We start from the raw sequence: 15,384 nt of genomic DNA on the forward strand, positions 1-15,384 counted from the left end.
ATTTCAACACAGTGGGCTGGTTCAACATGTATACGATTATATTATAGATTCACATTTATGTCATGTAACGTTTTCATACACTTAATGCCAGAATTCAGACCATGAATTCATATTCTATCTGGTACACGTGCATTTTGTATTATTTTATATCAGGATTTGTTTGAGTGATGTTTTGCAGTGCTACCAGCAGAGGGCAGTGTGACAACAACCAGGTTCGGCAGAAGGACGCTAGACGGTCATATCTGTGTTGTTAAGGGAACATGATAGGATGGGTAACCAATGATAGACAATGATTCTGCAAACTCCCCCAAAATATTGATTATAATGTATAGCATATGAAGTTAAAAATACACTATTTATAATGGGAAGTTACATTGAACTAATCACACTAATCAAAGACACATTCACACACAGAGACCAACACACATTCAGAGATAGACATGCACAGACAAATACATTCCATTCCTTTTCCTGTCATTTATTGAAAATGTATTTGACAGAGGTACTTCACATCAGTCATCATTTCTGTAAATGTGACAGATTTAGCCAGCTAGCTAGTTTAACTGTAGTTCCTGGGCAGGTAGATCAACGTAGGTTGAACAGCTCCTTATATGTCATTCAGACACTCTCAAGTCATTGGTAAAGGAGTGACAGGTCACACAGCTCCTTATATGTCCTTCAGACACTCTCAAGTCATTGGTAAAGGAGTGACAGGTCACACAGCTCCTTATATGTCCTTCAGACACTCTCAAGTCATTGGTAAAGGAGTGACAGGTCACACATCTCCTTATATGTCCTTCAACCACTCAAGTCATTGGTAAAGGAGTGACAGGTCACACAGCTCCTTATATGTCCTTCAGACACTCTCAAGTCATTGGTAAAGGAGTGACAGGTCACACAGCTCCTTATATGTCCTTCAGACACTCTCAAGTCATTGGTAAAGGAGTGACAGGTCACACAGCTCCTTATATGTCCTTCAGACACTCTCAAGTCATTGGTAAAGGAGTGACAGGTCACACATCTCCTTATATGTCCTTCAACCACTCAAGTCATTGGTAAAGGAGTGACAGGTCACACAGCTCCTTATATGTCCTTCAGACACTCTCAAGTCATTGGTAAAGGAGTGACAGGTCACACATCTCCTTATATGTCCTTCAGACACTCTCAAGTCATTGGGAAAGGAGTGACAGGTTAACAGCTCCTTATTTGTCCTTCAACCACTCTCAAGTCATTGGTAAAGGGGTGACAGGTTAACAGCTCCTTATTTGTCCTTCAACCACTCTCAAGTCATTGGTAAAGGGGTGACAGGTTACACAGCTCCGTATGTCTGTCAATGGTCAATGTGTTCCAGACGTGAGGCTCTCACTGAGAAAACTGCTGATAGACTGAGATGGTTGTGTTGATATTCAGCCTCTCTCATTAACCTCTAACAGGCCAACACTGTACAATATATTCATCAAATACATTTCTGTGGTTTTAAATTGAATGCCAAATTCTCAGAGCCAGTTTCCCAGACACATTCACAGTGAGTATGCAAATACAGTAAGTACATTCCAATAACATCACAATACATGTTTACAATATATATACAATACATGTTTACAATCTCCTCCAATAGGGTGTAATTTCAGATGGTAGTCCTCGACCCCCTCATCTCCTCCAATAGGGTGTCAGTTCAGATGGTAATCCTAGACTCTCCTCATCTCCTCCAATAGGGTGTCATTTCAGATGGTAATCTTAGTCTCCCCTCATCTCCTCCAATAGGGTGTCATTTCAGATGGTAGTCCTAGACTCTCCTCATCTCCTCCAATAGGGTGTCATTTCAGATGGAAGTTCGTTTTCTAATACTCATACTAACCACACTAACCGTACTATTTGTGACGTGATTTGAGTATATAGTATGCTTATTGGTCATAGTATGATATAGTTTAGTTTGCCAAAAGTTCCCGGATCTCGTACGTATTCGCCAAAATATTAAATTTACAAGCAGAACACACTAATTCCGTACTTGAGGGCCCATAATGCAATTCTTCATGAAGTGGGCGGGGCTTCACATCGTTTTCAGATTTGAAGAAAATCGTGGAAAGTATGTTGCTGAAGTCCAACGACAGCGGATACAAATGAATTGCTTTAACAAATTTTGACAAATGTTAAGAAAATGTTGAGCAATGTAATAAAGTAATTACTTTTCAAATAAGTTACCTTACACGTTATGTTGGCTGATAATTTGCTAGCTACGCTGTCCTTACGAACCACACATCATATCATTACAGCTGTATGTACCGGTATGTTAGCTACCTACCTAACGCTACAGTAGTTGGCTACTTATACATCAAACGTGCCAGTATATTAACTACAGGCTAACTAACTACTCAACGTTTATTGACTGGATTATTCCCGTCATTCTTAGTTTAGCTAAATGGTATAGTCGTTGTGTTTTCGTAAATTCTCTCTGTCTCTACTCCGATTTCAGAGCATCTCGCCTGAGAGACCAGAGCGCAGAATAATGAATTTACGAGCCGCTCAACACCCGTTGAATATGACCAGTGTCAGTAAACATCGGGGGAAAAAAAGCGTAATTAAATTGTTTCCAGCAGCACCAGAAAGCTCAAATCAACCCTACTCCTCTGTCTGAGCGTCCAGCACTCCAGATTGAATTTAATAACACACCCAAAGTCGAACAATGTCTAACTAGTAAAGTGTTACGCTAACTAGCTAGCAAGAGGTTGCATAGCAACAGCATCAACTTCCGGTAGAGAAAGCAACGAGCTGGTCGGTTACAGGATACTAAAATGAACTAATAATATGTAGTATACAGTATACTAAAATTAACTAATAGTATGTAGTATATAATCATTAAGTACAGTGCCTTGCGAAAGTATTCGGCCCCCTTGAACTTTGCGACCTTTTGCCACATTTCAGGCTTAAAACATAAAGATATAAAACTGTATTTTTTGTGAAGAATCAACAACAAGTGGGACACAATCATGAAGTGGAACGACATTTATTGGATATTTCAAACTTTTTGAACAAATCAAAAACTGAAAAATTGGGCGTGCAAAATTATTCAGCCCCCTTAAGTTAATACTTTGTAGCGCCACCTTTTCCATTCTAACACCTGGATATGTAAATTTTTGAACCATTCCATTGTAGATTTTGCTTTATGTTTTGGATCATTGTCTTGTTGGAAGACAAATCTCCGTCCCAGTCTCAGGTCTTTTGCAGACTCCATCAGGTTTTCTTCCAGAATGGTCCTGTATTTGGCTCCATCCATCTTCCCATCAATTTTAACCATCTTCCCTGTCCCTGCTGAAGAAAAGCAGGCCCAAACCATGATGCTGCCACCACCATGTTTGACAGTGGGGATGGTGTGTTCAGCTGTGTTGCTTTTACGCCAAACATAACGTTTTGCATTGTTGCCAAAAAGTTCAATTTTGGTTTCATCTGACCAGAGCACCTTCTTCCACATGTTTGGTGTGTCTCCCAGGTGGCTTGTGGCAAACTTTAAACAACACTTTTTATGGATATCTTTAAGAAATGTCTTTCTTCTTGCCACTCTTCCATAAAGGCCAGATTTGTGCAATATACGACTGATTGTTGTCCTATGGACAGAGTCTCCCACCTCAGCTGTAGATCTCTGCAGTTCATCCAGACTGATCATGGGCCACTTGGCTGCATCTCTGATCAGTCTTCTCCTTGTATGAGCTGAAAGTTTAGAGGGGCGGCCAGGTCTTGGTAGATTTGCAGTGGTCTGATACTCCTTCCATTTCAATATTATCGCTTGCACAGTGCTCCTTGGGATGTTTAAAGCTTGGGAAATATTTTTGTATCCAAATCCGGCTTTAAACTTCTTCACAACAGTATCTCGGACTTGCCTGGTGTGTTCCTTGTTCTTCATGATGCTCTCTGCGCTTTTAACGGACCTCTGAGACTATCACAGTGCAGGTGCATTTATACGGAGACTTGATTACACACAGGTGGATTGTATTTATCATCATTAGTCATTTAGGTCAACATTGGATCATTCAGAGATCCTCACTGAACTTCTGGAGAGAGTTTGCTGCACTGAAAGTAAAGGGGCTGAATAATTTTGTACGCCCAATTTTTCAGTTTTTGATTTGTTAAAAAAGTTTGAAATATCCAATAAATGTCATTCCACTTCATGATTGTGTCCCACTTGTTGTTGATTCCTCACAAAAAAATACAGTTTTATATCTTTATGTTTGAAGCCTGAAATGTGGCAAAAGGTCGCAAAGTTCAAAGGGGCCGAATACTTTCGCAAGGCACTCTATGTAGTATACAGTATACTAAAATGAACTAATAGTATGTAGTATATACTCATTAAGTATGTAGTATACAGTATATTAAAATGAACTAATAGTATGTAGTATATACTCATTAAGTATGTAGTATACAGTATACTAAAATGAACTAATAGTATGTAGTATATCCTCATTAAGTATGTAGTATACAGTATACTAAAATGAACTAATAGTATGTAGTATATACTCATTAAGTATGTAATATACAGTATGTTAGTATGGGTATTCAAACACAGCTCTAGACTCCTCTCACCCTCATCTTGGCACACAAGACTGTCACCTCTAAACCAGAGACAATCACACAAACTCTGACTGTTGTCTATGGTCACACCCTCAAATAGCACCCTCCTCCTTATATAATGTACTGCTTCGCCCTATTCCCTATGGAGTGCACTAATATGACCAGGGCCCATAGGGCTCTCTATAGGGAATAGGATGCCATTTGGGACAGCTTTGGATGATCAGTAAAGGTCGAGGGTCATGCTCAGGGGGTTACCATGGAGATAGAGGAATATGTAGAATTAAAACGGGATGGCCAAACCTACTCCTGGAGAGATGCTACTGGCCGTGCAGGCTTTTACTCCGACCCTGCTCTAGCACACCTGATTCTACTAATCAGTCTAATCAGAACCGTGACTGGCAGAATGGGGTGTGTTAGAGCATGGCTGAAGCAAAAGCCTGCAGACCCAGTAGCTCTCTGGGAGGAGGGTTGATATTTAGGTTCATACGGCATCAACTAGCATTCTGATTGGTTTACCGGCCATCAACTAGCTTTCTGATTGGTTTACCGGCCATCAACAAGCTTTCTGATTGGAAAATGTTTTTCCTTTTATATTCTTTATATGGTATTTCTGAACAGGTGTGTTATGATCCTAGCAGATGTGTGTATGAATGATCACGTAACAGGTGTGTATGTAACAGGTGTGTTATGATCCTAGCAGACGTGTGTATGAATGATCACGTAACAGGTGTGTATGTAACAGGTGTGTGTACAGTAAACTACCCAGAAACAGAATACATTCTCTTTATCATGTTAAAACTCAAACAGGAGCACTATGGAACCATTTTAGGAACCAAAAACTATATTTAATTGCTTAGAAAAATGTATTGAATTTTATGTGGAAGGCTAAGCCAGACAAAATTAAACGTGCCCATTTAAATAATGAATATGAGTTTGGGGGGCTAAAATTAAAGCTTTAAACCTCTCACTAAAATCTTCCCTCATACATAAATTATAATTAATTAAACCCAAAATGGTTCTCCAGTAGATTAAGAAAATCTCATCCTTTGTTTAAAAATAGTTTTTTGCCTTTATACAGATTACAACTTCTCATGTCTGACTAATTGAAAATTACATTTTGTTAAAAGTACCGCCCTTTCTTCAACAAGCCATACAAAGCTGGTTACAATTTCAGTTTTATACTCCGTAAAAGGTAGAAAAAAATAGTTCAACAAATGTAATGGTTAAACTCAAATATATTGATTAATTTAAAAAAAAAACATTCTTTATGAATTAAAAAAAAAATGGTATTATATTTATTTATGATATTATGAATAGAAATGGAGTTGTCACATATGCAGTTATTGAAAATATATCAGAATGTCTGTTCAATCCACATTTACAACCAACTTACGGCAGCACTACTTTAAAATGGAGGAGGCAAGTGGAAAAGGGAGAAGGTACTTGTTTGTCTGCCATATAGGGGGCAGCGTTTTCACTTTAATAGCGTGCCCAAAGTGAACTGCCTCCTACTCTGTCCCAGATGCTAATATGTGCATATGATTATTACTATTGGATATAAAACACTCTAAAGTTTCTAAAACTGTTTGAATGATGTCTGTGAATATAACGGAACTCATATGGCAGGCAAAGCCCAAACAGGAAGTGGGAATTCTGAGGCTGGTCGATTTTCAACTCATCGCCTATTGAAATCCCAGTGGGATATGGATCTGTTTGCACTTCCTACGCCTTCCACTAGATGTCAACAGTCTGTAGATCATTGAATGAAGCTTCTACTGTGATGTTGAGTCGGATAAGAGCTGTTTGAGTCAGTGGTCTGGCAGAGTGCCCGGTCCTGGTCACGCGCATTCCAAATGATATCGACTTGCGTTCCATTATTTCTATAGACACAAAGGAATTCTCTGGTTGGAACGTTATTGAATATTTAGGATAACAACATCCTAAAGATTGATTCTATAGTTAGTTTGACAAGTTTATTCGACCTGTAATATAATTTTTTTTTTAGTTTTCGTCCGACGTTCGCCTGGACCTGCACGAGCGTTTGGATGTGTGTACTAAACGCGCTAAGAAAAGTAGCTACTTGGACATAAATAATGGACAATATCGAACAAAACAACAATTTATTGTGGAACTAGGATTCCTGGGAGTGCATTCTGAGGAAGATCATCAAAGGTAAGGGAATATTTATCATGTAGTTTCGTATTTCTGTTGACTCCAACATGGCAGAGAATTTATTTTTCTGGGTGTTTTTTGGACTTGGCGGTGATCTAACATAATCATATGTTGTGTTTTAGCTATAAAACGTTTTTAAATCGGACATGATGGGTAGATTAACAATATGTTTATCTTTCATTTGCTCTATTGGACTTGTTAATGTGTGAAAGTTACATATTTAAAAAATATATTTTTGAATTTTCCGCGCTGCCTTTTAAGCGGAATGTTGTTGCTAGCGGAACGTGTGTCCTAGACAGGTTAAAGATACAAATTGGCTGAAAGGAACTGGCATAAATGGAAAAATATACCAGTTTCATCTGAGGGCAAACATGTTGACAGCTGCGACAAAAAATAAATGGGAGGAGATTTTCGATTTACCAATTCCATGGCACATGGTTTATGAACTGGTACAAAAAAACAACAACACTTAATTCAACGAGTTTTTCAATTTAAATGATTATATAAAATTATTGCCGCTTACAGAATGCTATATATATGGGGCAACAATACAACAATCTCAGCTCTGTAGATATTGTTGCGAAGAGACAGAATAAATAGATCATTTATTCTGGTATTGCCCTGATGTAGCTAGTTTCTGGTCATAGGTTCAGGAATGGTTAGAAAATCATATAATAATACTATATAATAATATATAATATAATATATAATAATATATAATAATACTATATAATATATACTATATAATAATATATAATAATACTATATAATATATACTATATAATAATATATAACATAATATATAATAATACTATATAATATATACAATATAATAATATATAATATAATATAATAATACTATATAATATATACTATATAATAATATATAATATAATATATAATAATACTATCTAATAATATATAATAATACTCGCAGGAAAGGTTTTCATCTTCAGCTCACAATATGTGGATACTATACGATTAGAAAGATTCAAACATTGAGTAAAACATCACAGCTCAATAAAGAATATATATGGCAAATGTGTGTGTATACATGCATATGTATGTATGTGTAGTAAAAAAGCTGTGGAAAAAAACTAAGAGATGTGTCCTCTGAAGAGGGTGGTGGAGGTTGCTGCATTTTTTTGACAAAGATTTACAGCCCAGTCAGATCAGGGGTGTATTCATTAGTCACCCACAGTAGCACAGCGTTTTGAAAACAAAATAGTTGTTGCAAATAGTTGGATTTTTTTATATTTTGGACAAATTCAGGTAGGTCCCTATCCTGTTTTTGGGGGGGGGGGGGGGGGGGAGCATTCAGGGTAATCCTAAACATTGAATAGGCGTGTTGATCTAGGAGTAGGTCTCCCCAGTCCAAATTATTCCAATTATATTCAATGTTTTTTTTACACAACATTGTGTCTCCATAACATTTGTACAGTTATTTTTGTATTTGGTACCCCAACACTGTTACTATCCATTCTACCATTAGGTTGGTACCCCAACACTGTTACTATCCATTCTACCATTAGGTTGGTACCCCAACACTGTTACTATCCATTCTACCATTAGGTTGGTACCCTAACATTGATCTGAAGCTGTGAACAAAGACAGGGATCCAGCTCCCCAAGAAGGTTGATCATCCTGGAACACGACTCAGTTCCTTTTCTCAACACCATGTCGATGATGTCACGTGCCTTCTCTGCCCTCTCAGCGATCACCTTCACTGACTCCATTTCCTCCTGGTTGATGACTGTGTGTTGCAGGAGTCTTTCCAGCAGAACATCCAGGACAGGTCTTGACACTCGTTTCACAAACTCTGTCCGTACAGAACGCAGCTGCTGCTCTGCAGAACCAGTCAGACTGCTCTCAGCCGGACGCCCTGCCCCCAACACAGCACCTGAGAGAGTCAGGTTACAAAATAACTACATTTGTTCATTCACATTTCAGTCATATAGAAACAGACTTCATTCAAAGTGACCTACAATAAAAGCCTAAATTATATCATTGAATCTTTGCATTGAGAACCTATTCTCGAACAATAACGACCTGCATCAATGAACACATCACACCACTACTGTTTCAATCATATTCGGTTCCACAGACATAGACAAAGAGGCTGGGGCATTCAGAACCAGGCTAATCTACATCAAGTCCTGGAGGAGATGTCATTGGGGCATTCAGAACCAGGCTAATCTACATCAAATCCTGGAGGAGATGCCATTGGGGTATTCAGAACCAGGCTAATCTACATCAAGTCCTGGAGGAGATGTCATTGGGGCATTCAGAACCAGGCTAATCTACATCAGGCCCTGGAGGAGATGTCTTTGGGGCATTCAGAACCAGGTTAATCTACATCAGGTCCTGGAAGAGATGCCATTGGGGTATTCAGAACCAGGCTAATCTACATCAAGTCCTGGAGGAGATGTCATTGTTCTTGAAGACAGTCTTTTATAATCAGGACTAGTCCAGGTCCTACAGTAAACCATGTTGACTGACCCTCAAGTCATTGGTTTGTATCTCTCATGTTTACTTACTAGTTGAATGGGTGTCAGTGATGTATTGATCTGAAAGAAACAGAAATAGGTTATATCACTCTAAATAGCATCGGTCAGAAAATAACAGTTATGATTGACATATTCTCCTACCTGCTTGTAGCATATCTCTCCACGCTGTCTTCTCATCATCCCCGATTAACTCCATCTCAATGTCAACCCCTGTGTTTCCCATTATCATCTTACAACAGCTTGGTGTGGTGTCTGCAGGTAACAGCTGAATCTTCTGTAGGAGGCCATATGGTGCAACGATTGCGACAACAGAGGGAAATAGAATGATATCCCAGTTATTCACATTGTCATGACTCTCCTGGCTGAGGATCCAAGGCCTCAGATCAGCTTGGCAAATGGCTGACAGATAGCCAGACCTCTTTCCCAGAGGAAGGCCGGGGTTTGACACCTTTACACCCGATCATGAATTAGTCAGGAGGGAAATCTCCCGCTCTTCATTAACAAACAAATGAATATCTTTATCTTTGTCGAAAACTATTGGAACAATATTTAAATGATAGAAATGTGAGGAATGGTCGGTGGGGATCTAAAGAATAATCATGTCATATTGTTTATTATTTTGTGATGTCAATAAAAACTTCATTATCTTTCACACTGTCAGGTTTACATCCTTTACGTTGTGAAATATGAAGAACAATGAAACTATTTTTTGTTAAGATAGGAATGTTATATTAGTTTTCTAAGGAGATCATAGTTTTCCGTGTCCGTTGCACATAAAACTAAGCGACGCCCCCAAATGACGTCAGAAGAGTGTGTCATTGTGATGGAACCGCCCCTTTCTGGCCAGAGAGCTTAAAAGGACTGACTAAGAATTAACATATGGGACCAGCAGACGGACAGCGTGAGCTGAACGTTCCCGAAAATGGTTGGAAACTCTGAAAAAATCAACACGAGGTGAGAAGATAAACCTCCACTACGAGTCCAGAAACATTCTGTCTGCAGCTGTAACATGTGGTCCTAGAACTTTGACTAAAAGACACGAGGTGGGAAGGAAGAAATCCCATCTCAGACAATCACTGGTGCATCTCAGTCTGCTCTATTTGAACCCTCCACTACCAGAGAAGTTCTACAACTAAGAAGGACATTGTGACCTCTGGTGGACAAGCTGAGCCTTACACCGAAGCGTGAACTACAACGACCCCGCCCCTATAGAGTTGATTGGTTAAAACAGAGAGACGACAAACAAAGACATCTACACCTAAATATATACATTGCATTACATTGCTTGGGGTGCTACGTACTCTGATTACTGTGAGCGTAGTTTCCAAATGTATCCAAGTGTTGACTCTCTTTTTCCTTTCCTTTCCATTGTGTAAAAAGCCGTCATATCGTTTCAGTCCACTAGGGACTTTCATCTCATGTAAGTGTATTCTGTGTTATTATTTAGTTAGTTAGTAAAATAAATTAAATAAATTGGTGAATGATCAGAAAGGGTTCTTGCAGATTCAAGAGGTCTGCGACGTTCAGAATGAGACTGATATGAGGTAATGATTGATAAGTGACTTATCGAGAGACATATATCTTCTCGAGTTTAATTCAGGAGATGGTAACTCGCTAAACATCTTCCGTGGTGCCCCAATTTCCTAATGAGTTAATTGCTACATGATTCATCTTCTTTTTTTTTTTTCCTTTTTTTTTATCGGGTAACAAATAAACATAGTTGATTCAATAAATAACAGTCATCACATTAATGATGATGTCACGCCATGACATATACAAAATGACAGATTCATGTCCTCAGCCTGCTAAAACTGTACCTCTGGATTGATGGAGGTGGAGAGGGGATTCTTGAGTGCAAACCAATTGTTCAGCTTTAAGGACCCGTTTGGACTTGACAGGAGAAATTCAGAATATCCTTGGGACAGCTGATTTTTCTCCCGGTCCTGAACAGCCTACAAAATTAGCAATGTAGTAGTCAGTCAGAACAATGTAGTCTCGTAATTCACACAACATGCAGCTCACTGAGATAAATGTTGGTCATAGTTTCTATTGTATTACACATTTTAATGTTAGTGCCTCACCTCTTTCTGACTGGAGTTTCTGAGGAGCAGGTACAGCCTTGAAATTACTGTTGACCTTTTTACTGCCAAATAGAGGATCACGTCACAGTGGACATCTACGTTCCAACAGGCGATTTTGTTCAGTACAACAGAGACCGATGAGGACTTGGGATGGAGAATCTTAGCATGGAATCTGGTGACCTCATGCACTTCCTCTAAAGACACTCCATGTTCCTCTACATGAAGAATCTTCATCTCATTCCTCAGGGAAGGGTTGGTCCCTGAACAACACAATACAAAGGAGACAGAAAGACAAATATTGTATTATTCATCCAACTAAAACACAAAGAATATGCAGTACCAGATCACAGTAAACTCAAACTCCCAGAATAGTTCATTCATTCAGGAAGTGAAACTCAGTTACATGGAAATGTCTTTCTGAACACTATTTCTACATGGTTTTACCTAAACAGACAAAGTGTGGCAGATGAACTTCCTCCAGTTCACCTAACTCCATAGTGATGTCCAGCAATGGACCACCTTGTGCGGTACGCATGTCTTTCAGAAGTTGACTGTAGGGTTCCCAGTTCCTGAGGTGATACTTCAGAATGACATCTCTCTCACACAGCCAGCGGAGCCCAGACACTGTGCACTCATAACTCCCTTTGGGTGTCCTGTGTCTGAGAGCAACAACAAGATATGGTAGAGAGGGTCAATGGTCAAATGGAGAGGTTGGATTAGAAGACTATTCCCAAAGGTAATGGGGAAATACACTAGCAAGTGGAATGAAATGTTAAAAGTAGTTATTTTACCTGAACATTGTCCCTCCCTGGACAGTGGAAGTCAAGGGTTCAATCTGAAGCCAGTGTGTGGAGTCCTGAACAAGGACAAGCATGTCAGTAATACATATGGGGCCTGTTTCCTGGACACAGATTGAGTCTAGTGCTGGACTAAAAAGCATGCTCAATGGAAGTTTCAATAGAAAGTTCTTTAAGGTCCAGGACTAGACTTAATCTGTGTCTGGGAAACTGGCCCATTAACCAAAGTAACTAATATAATGTATTTATTCAACATTACATGGAATGCTGGTGATTTATCAATTAACCTCTAGGGGGCGGTATTTTGACGTCCAGATGAAAAGCTTGCCCCAAGTAAACTGCCTGTTACTGAGGCCCAGAAGCTAGGATATGCATATAATTTGTAGATTTGGATAGAAAACACTCTAACGTTTCTAAAACTGTTAAATGTCTGAGTATAACAGAACTGATATGGCAGGCGAAATCCCTAGGACAAACCATCCCAAAATGTTTTTTTTTTAAATATTTTTAAAAAATCAGCCTACCCCTATTTTCAATGGCTATCACTTTTATTCTAAGTCCTCCCAGATTGCAGTTCCTAGGGCTTCCACTAGATATCAACAGTCTTCAGAAAGAGTTTCAGGCAAATGAGGGAGAAGTTGTAGTTTGTGGCTCCCATTTTGGGTTTTGGAAAAATTTGCCAGAAATTGTAGTTTTTCTAGGTGGTTCCCATTTTGGCTGTAGTGTTTCCAAGCGGAAGAGAGCGCGTTCTTTGGTATTTTTCTCCGGTAAAGACAATAACGATTCTCCGTCTTAAATTGTATAATTTATTTACGTATTGGGGTACCTAAAGTTTGATTATAAACGTTGTTTGACTTGTTTGGATAAGAATATTAGTAACGTTTGGGATTCGTTTTTGTATGCATTTTGAAGGAGGGAAACTGGGTGGATTATTGACTGAAGCGCGCCAGCTAAACTGAGTTTTTATGGATATAAAGAAGGACATTATTGAACAAAAGGACCATTTGTGATGTAACTGGGACCTTTTGGAGTGCCAACAGAAGAAGATCATCGAAGGCATTTTTATATCGCTATTTCTGACTTTCGTGTCGCACCTGCCTGGTTGAAATATGTTTTTCATGTGTTTGTATGCGGGGCGCTGTCCTCAAATAATCGCATGGTTTGCTTTCGCCCTAAAGCCTTTTTGAAATCTGACACAGCGGCTGGATTAAGAAGTTAAGCTTTATTTTGATGTACACTTGTGATTTTATGAAAGTTAAATATTTATAATTCTGTAGTTTGAATTTCGCGCTCTGAAATTTCACCGGCTGCTGGCCAGGTGGGACACTACCGTTTTAAACAGTCTAATGACAAAATATGAAAACAGCTAAAGTCCTGCATGCCTACAAGCAGAACACAGGACTGTCTATATCCCAGTATGAATGTTTGGTCAGTACACACCTGGCTTTGAGACTGTGTTTATATTACTAAAGCAGAACACAGGACTGTCTATATCCCAGCATGAATGGTTGGTCAGTACACAATCTGGCTTTGAGACTGTGCCTGACTCCTGCGGGTATGTAAAAGTAAGAATTGACCATATGACTTACCTCAACATGGTCACAAGTCTTACAGCTCTGAGGAATCCCTGAAGTCAAAAGTAGTTATTTAAAATGGACAATCTCATGTAATAATGAATTAATAATGATTAAATAGACTTGTAATAAAAATGAATAAGTGAGCAAAAGTCTCGTTAAATCAAATTGTATCTGCATTGAATACAACACCTGTTCACCTTACTGTGAAATGCTTACTTACAAGCCCTGAAACCAACAGTGCAGTTTAAGGAAATAGAGTTTAGTATATTTAGTCAATATTTTCTTAAGTAAAAAATAAAGTAACATAACAATAACGAGGCACGGTACAGGTTAGTCAAGGTCACTTGTGCATGTAGGGGTAAAGTGACTATGCATAGACAATGAATAGAGAGTAGCAGCAGTGTAAAAATAAACAGGGGGGGGGGGGGTCAAAGTAAATAGACCGGGTGGCCATTTGATTAATTGTTCAGCAGTCTTATAGCTTGGGGCTAGAAGCTGTTAAGGAGCCTTTTGGACCTAGACTTGGTGCTCCGGTACTGCTTGCCGTGCGGTAGCAGAGAGAAGAGTCTATGACTTGGGTGACTTGAGTCTAAACATTTTTGGGGCCTTCCTCTGACACCGCCTGGTATAGAGGTCCTGGATGGCAGGAAACTTGGCCCCAGTGATGTACTGGGCCGTACGCACAACCCTCTGTAGCGCCTTATGGTCAGACACCATATCAGGTGGTGATGCAACCGATCAGGATGCTCGATGGTGCAGCTGTAAAACTTTTTGAGGATCTGAAGACCCACGCCAAATCGTTTCAGTCTCCTGAGGTGTTGTCGTGCCCTCTTCACAACTGTCTTGGTGTGTTTGGACCATGATAGTTTGTTGGTGATGTGGACACCAAGGAACTTGAAGCTCTCAACCTGCTCCACTACAGCCCTGTCGATGAGAATGGAGGCGTGCTCGGTCCTCTTTTTCCTGTAGTCCACAATCATCTCCTTTGTCTTGATCACGTTGAGGGAGAGGTTGTTGGCCTGGCACCACACTGACAGGTCTTTGACCTCCTCCTTTATAGGCTGTCTCATCGTTGTCCCAGATCAGGCCTACCACTGTTGAATCGTCAGCAAACTTAATGATGGTGTTGGAGTCGTGCCTGGCCATGCAGTCGTGAGTGAACAGGGAGTACAGGAGGGGAATAAGCACGCACCCCTGAGGGGAACCGGTGTTGAGGATCAGCGGGTTGGATGTGTTGTTGTCTACCCTCACCACCTGCGGGAGGCCGTCAGGAAGTCCAGCATCCAGTTGTGGAGGGAGGCGTTTAGTCCCAGGGTCCGTAACTTAGTGATGAGCTTTGAGGGCACTATGGTATTGAACGCTGAGCTGTAGTCAATGAATAGCATTCTCACATAGGTTTTCCTTTTGTCCAGGTGGGAAAAGGCAGTGTGGAGTGCAATAGAGATTGCATCATCTGTGGATCTGCTGGGGCGGTATGCAGACTGGAGTGGGTCTAGGGTTTCTGGGATAATGGTGTTGATGTGAGCCATGACCAGCCTTTCAAAGCACTTCATGGATACCGACATGAATGCTAAGGGGCAGTAGTCATTTAGGCAGGTTACCTTCACCTTCTTGGGCACAGGGACAATGGTGGTCTGCTTGAAACATGTGGGTATTACAGACTCAGTCAGGGAGAGGTTGAAAATGT

At 39.8% G+C, this 15,384-nt stretch overlaps 1 protein-coding gene across 1 annotated transcript in view; it reads right to left on the bottom strand.

Annotated features, from left to right (window-relative positions):
• Positions 1 to 5,386: 5,386 nt before the first annotated feature.
• LOC110529051 (NACHT, LRR and PYD domains-containing protein 1 homolog) overlaps positions 5,387 to 15,384 on the bottom strand; it is a 32,036-nt gene continuing 22,038 nt past the window's right edge. Inside the window, exons 4-11 of the mRNA XM_036934348.1 lie at positions 13,710 to 13,747; positions 12,115 to 12,179; positions 11,768 to 11,982; positions 11,324 to 11,583; positions 11,060 to 11,194; positions 9,384 to 9,516; positions 9,273 to 9,302; positions 5,387 to 8,635 (exon numbers count right to left, since the gene is read on the bottom strand). Of these exons, the coding sequence (XP_036790243.1) occupies positions 8,304 to 8,635; positions 9,273 to 9,302; positions 9,384 to 9,516; positions 11,060 to 11,194; positions 11,324 to 11,583; positions 11,768 to 11,982; positions 12,115 to 12,179; positions 13,710 to 13,747 (1,208 nt within the window). The 3' untranslated portion in view covers positions 5,387 to 8,303. The remainder of the gene's footprint in view (positions 8,636 to 9,272; positions 9,303 to 9,383; positions 9,517 to 11,059; positions 11,195 to 11,323; positions 11,584 to 11,767; positions 11,983 to 12,114; positions 12,180 to 13,709; positions 13,748 to 15,384) is intronic.

The sequence above is a fragment of the Oncorhynchus mykiss genome, chromosome 10 (genome assembly GCF_013265735.2).
Source record: "Oncorhynchus mykiss isolate Arlee chromosome 10, USDA_OmykA_1.1, whole genome shotgun sequence".
NCBI lineage: Eukaryota > Metazoa > Chordata > Actinopteri > Salmoniformes > Salmonidae > Oncorhynchus > Oncorhynchus mykiss.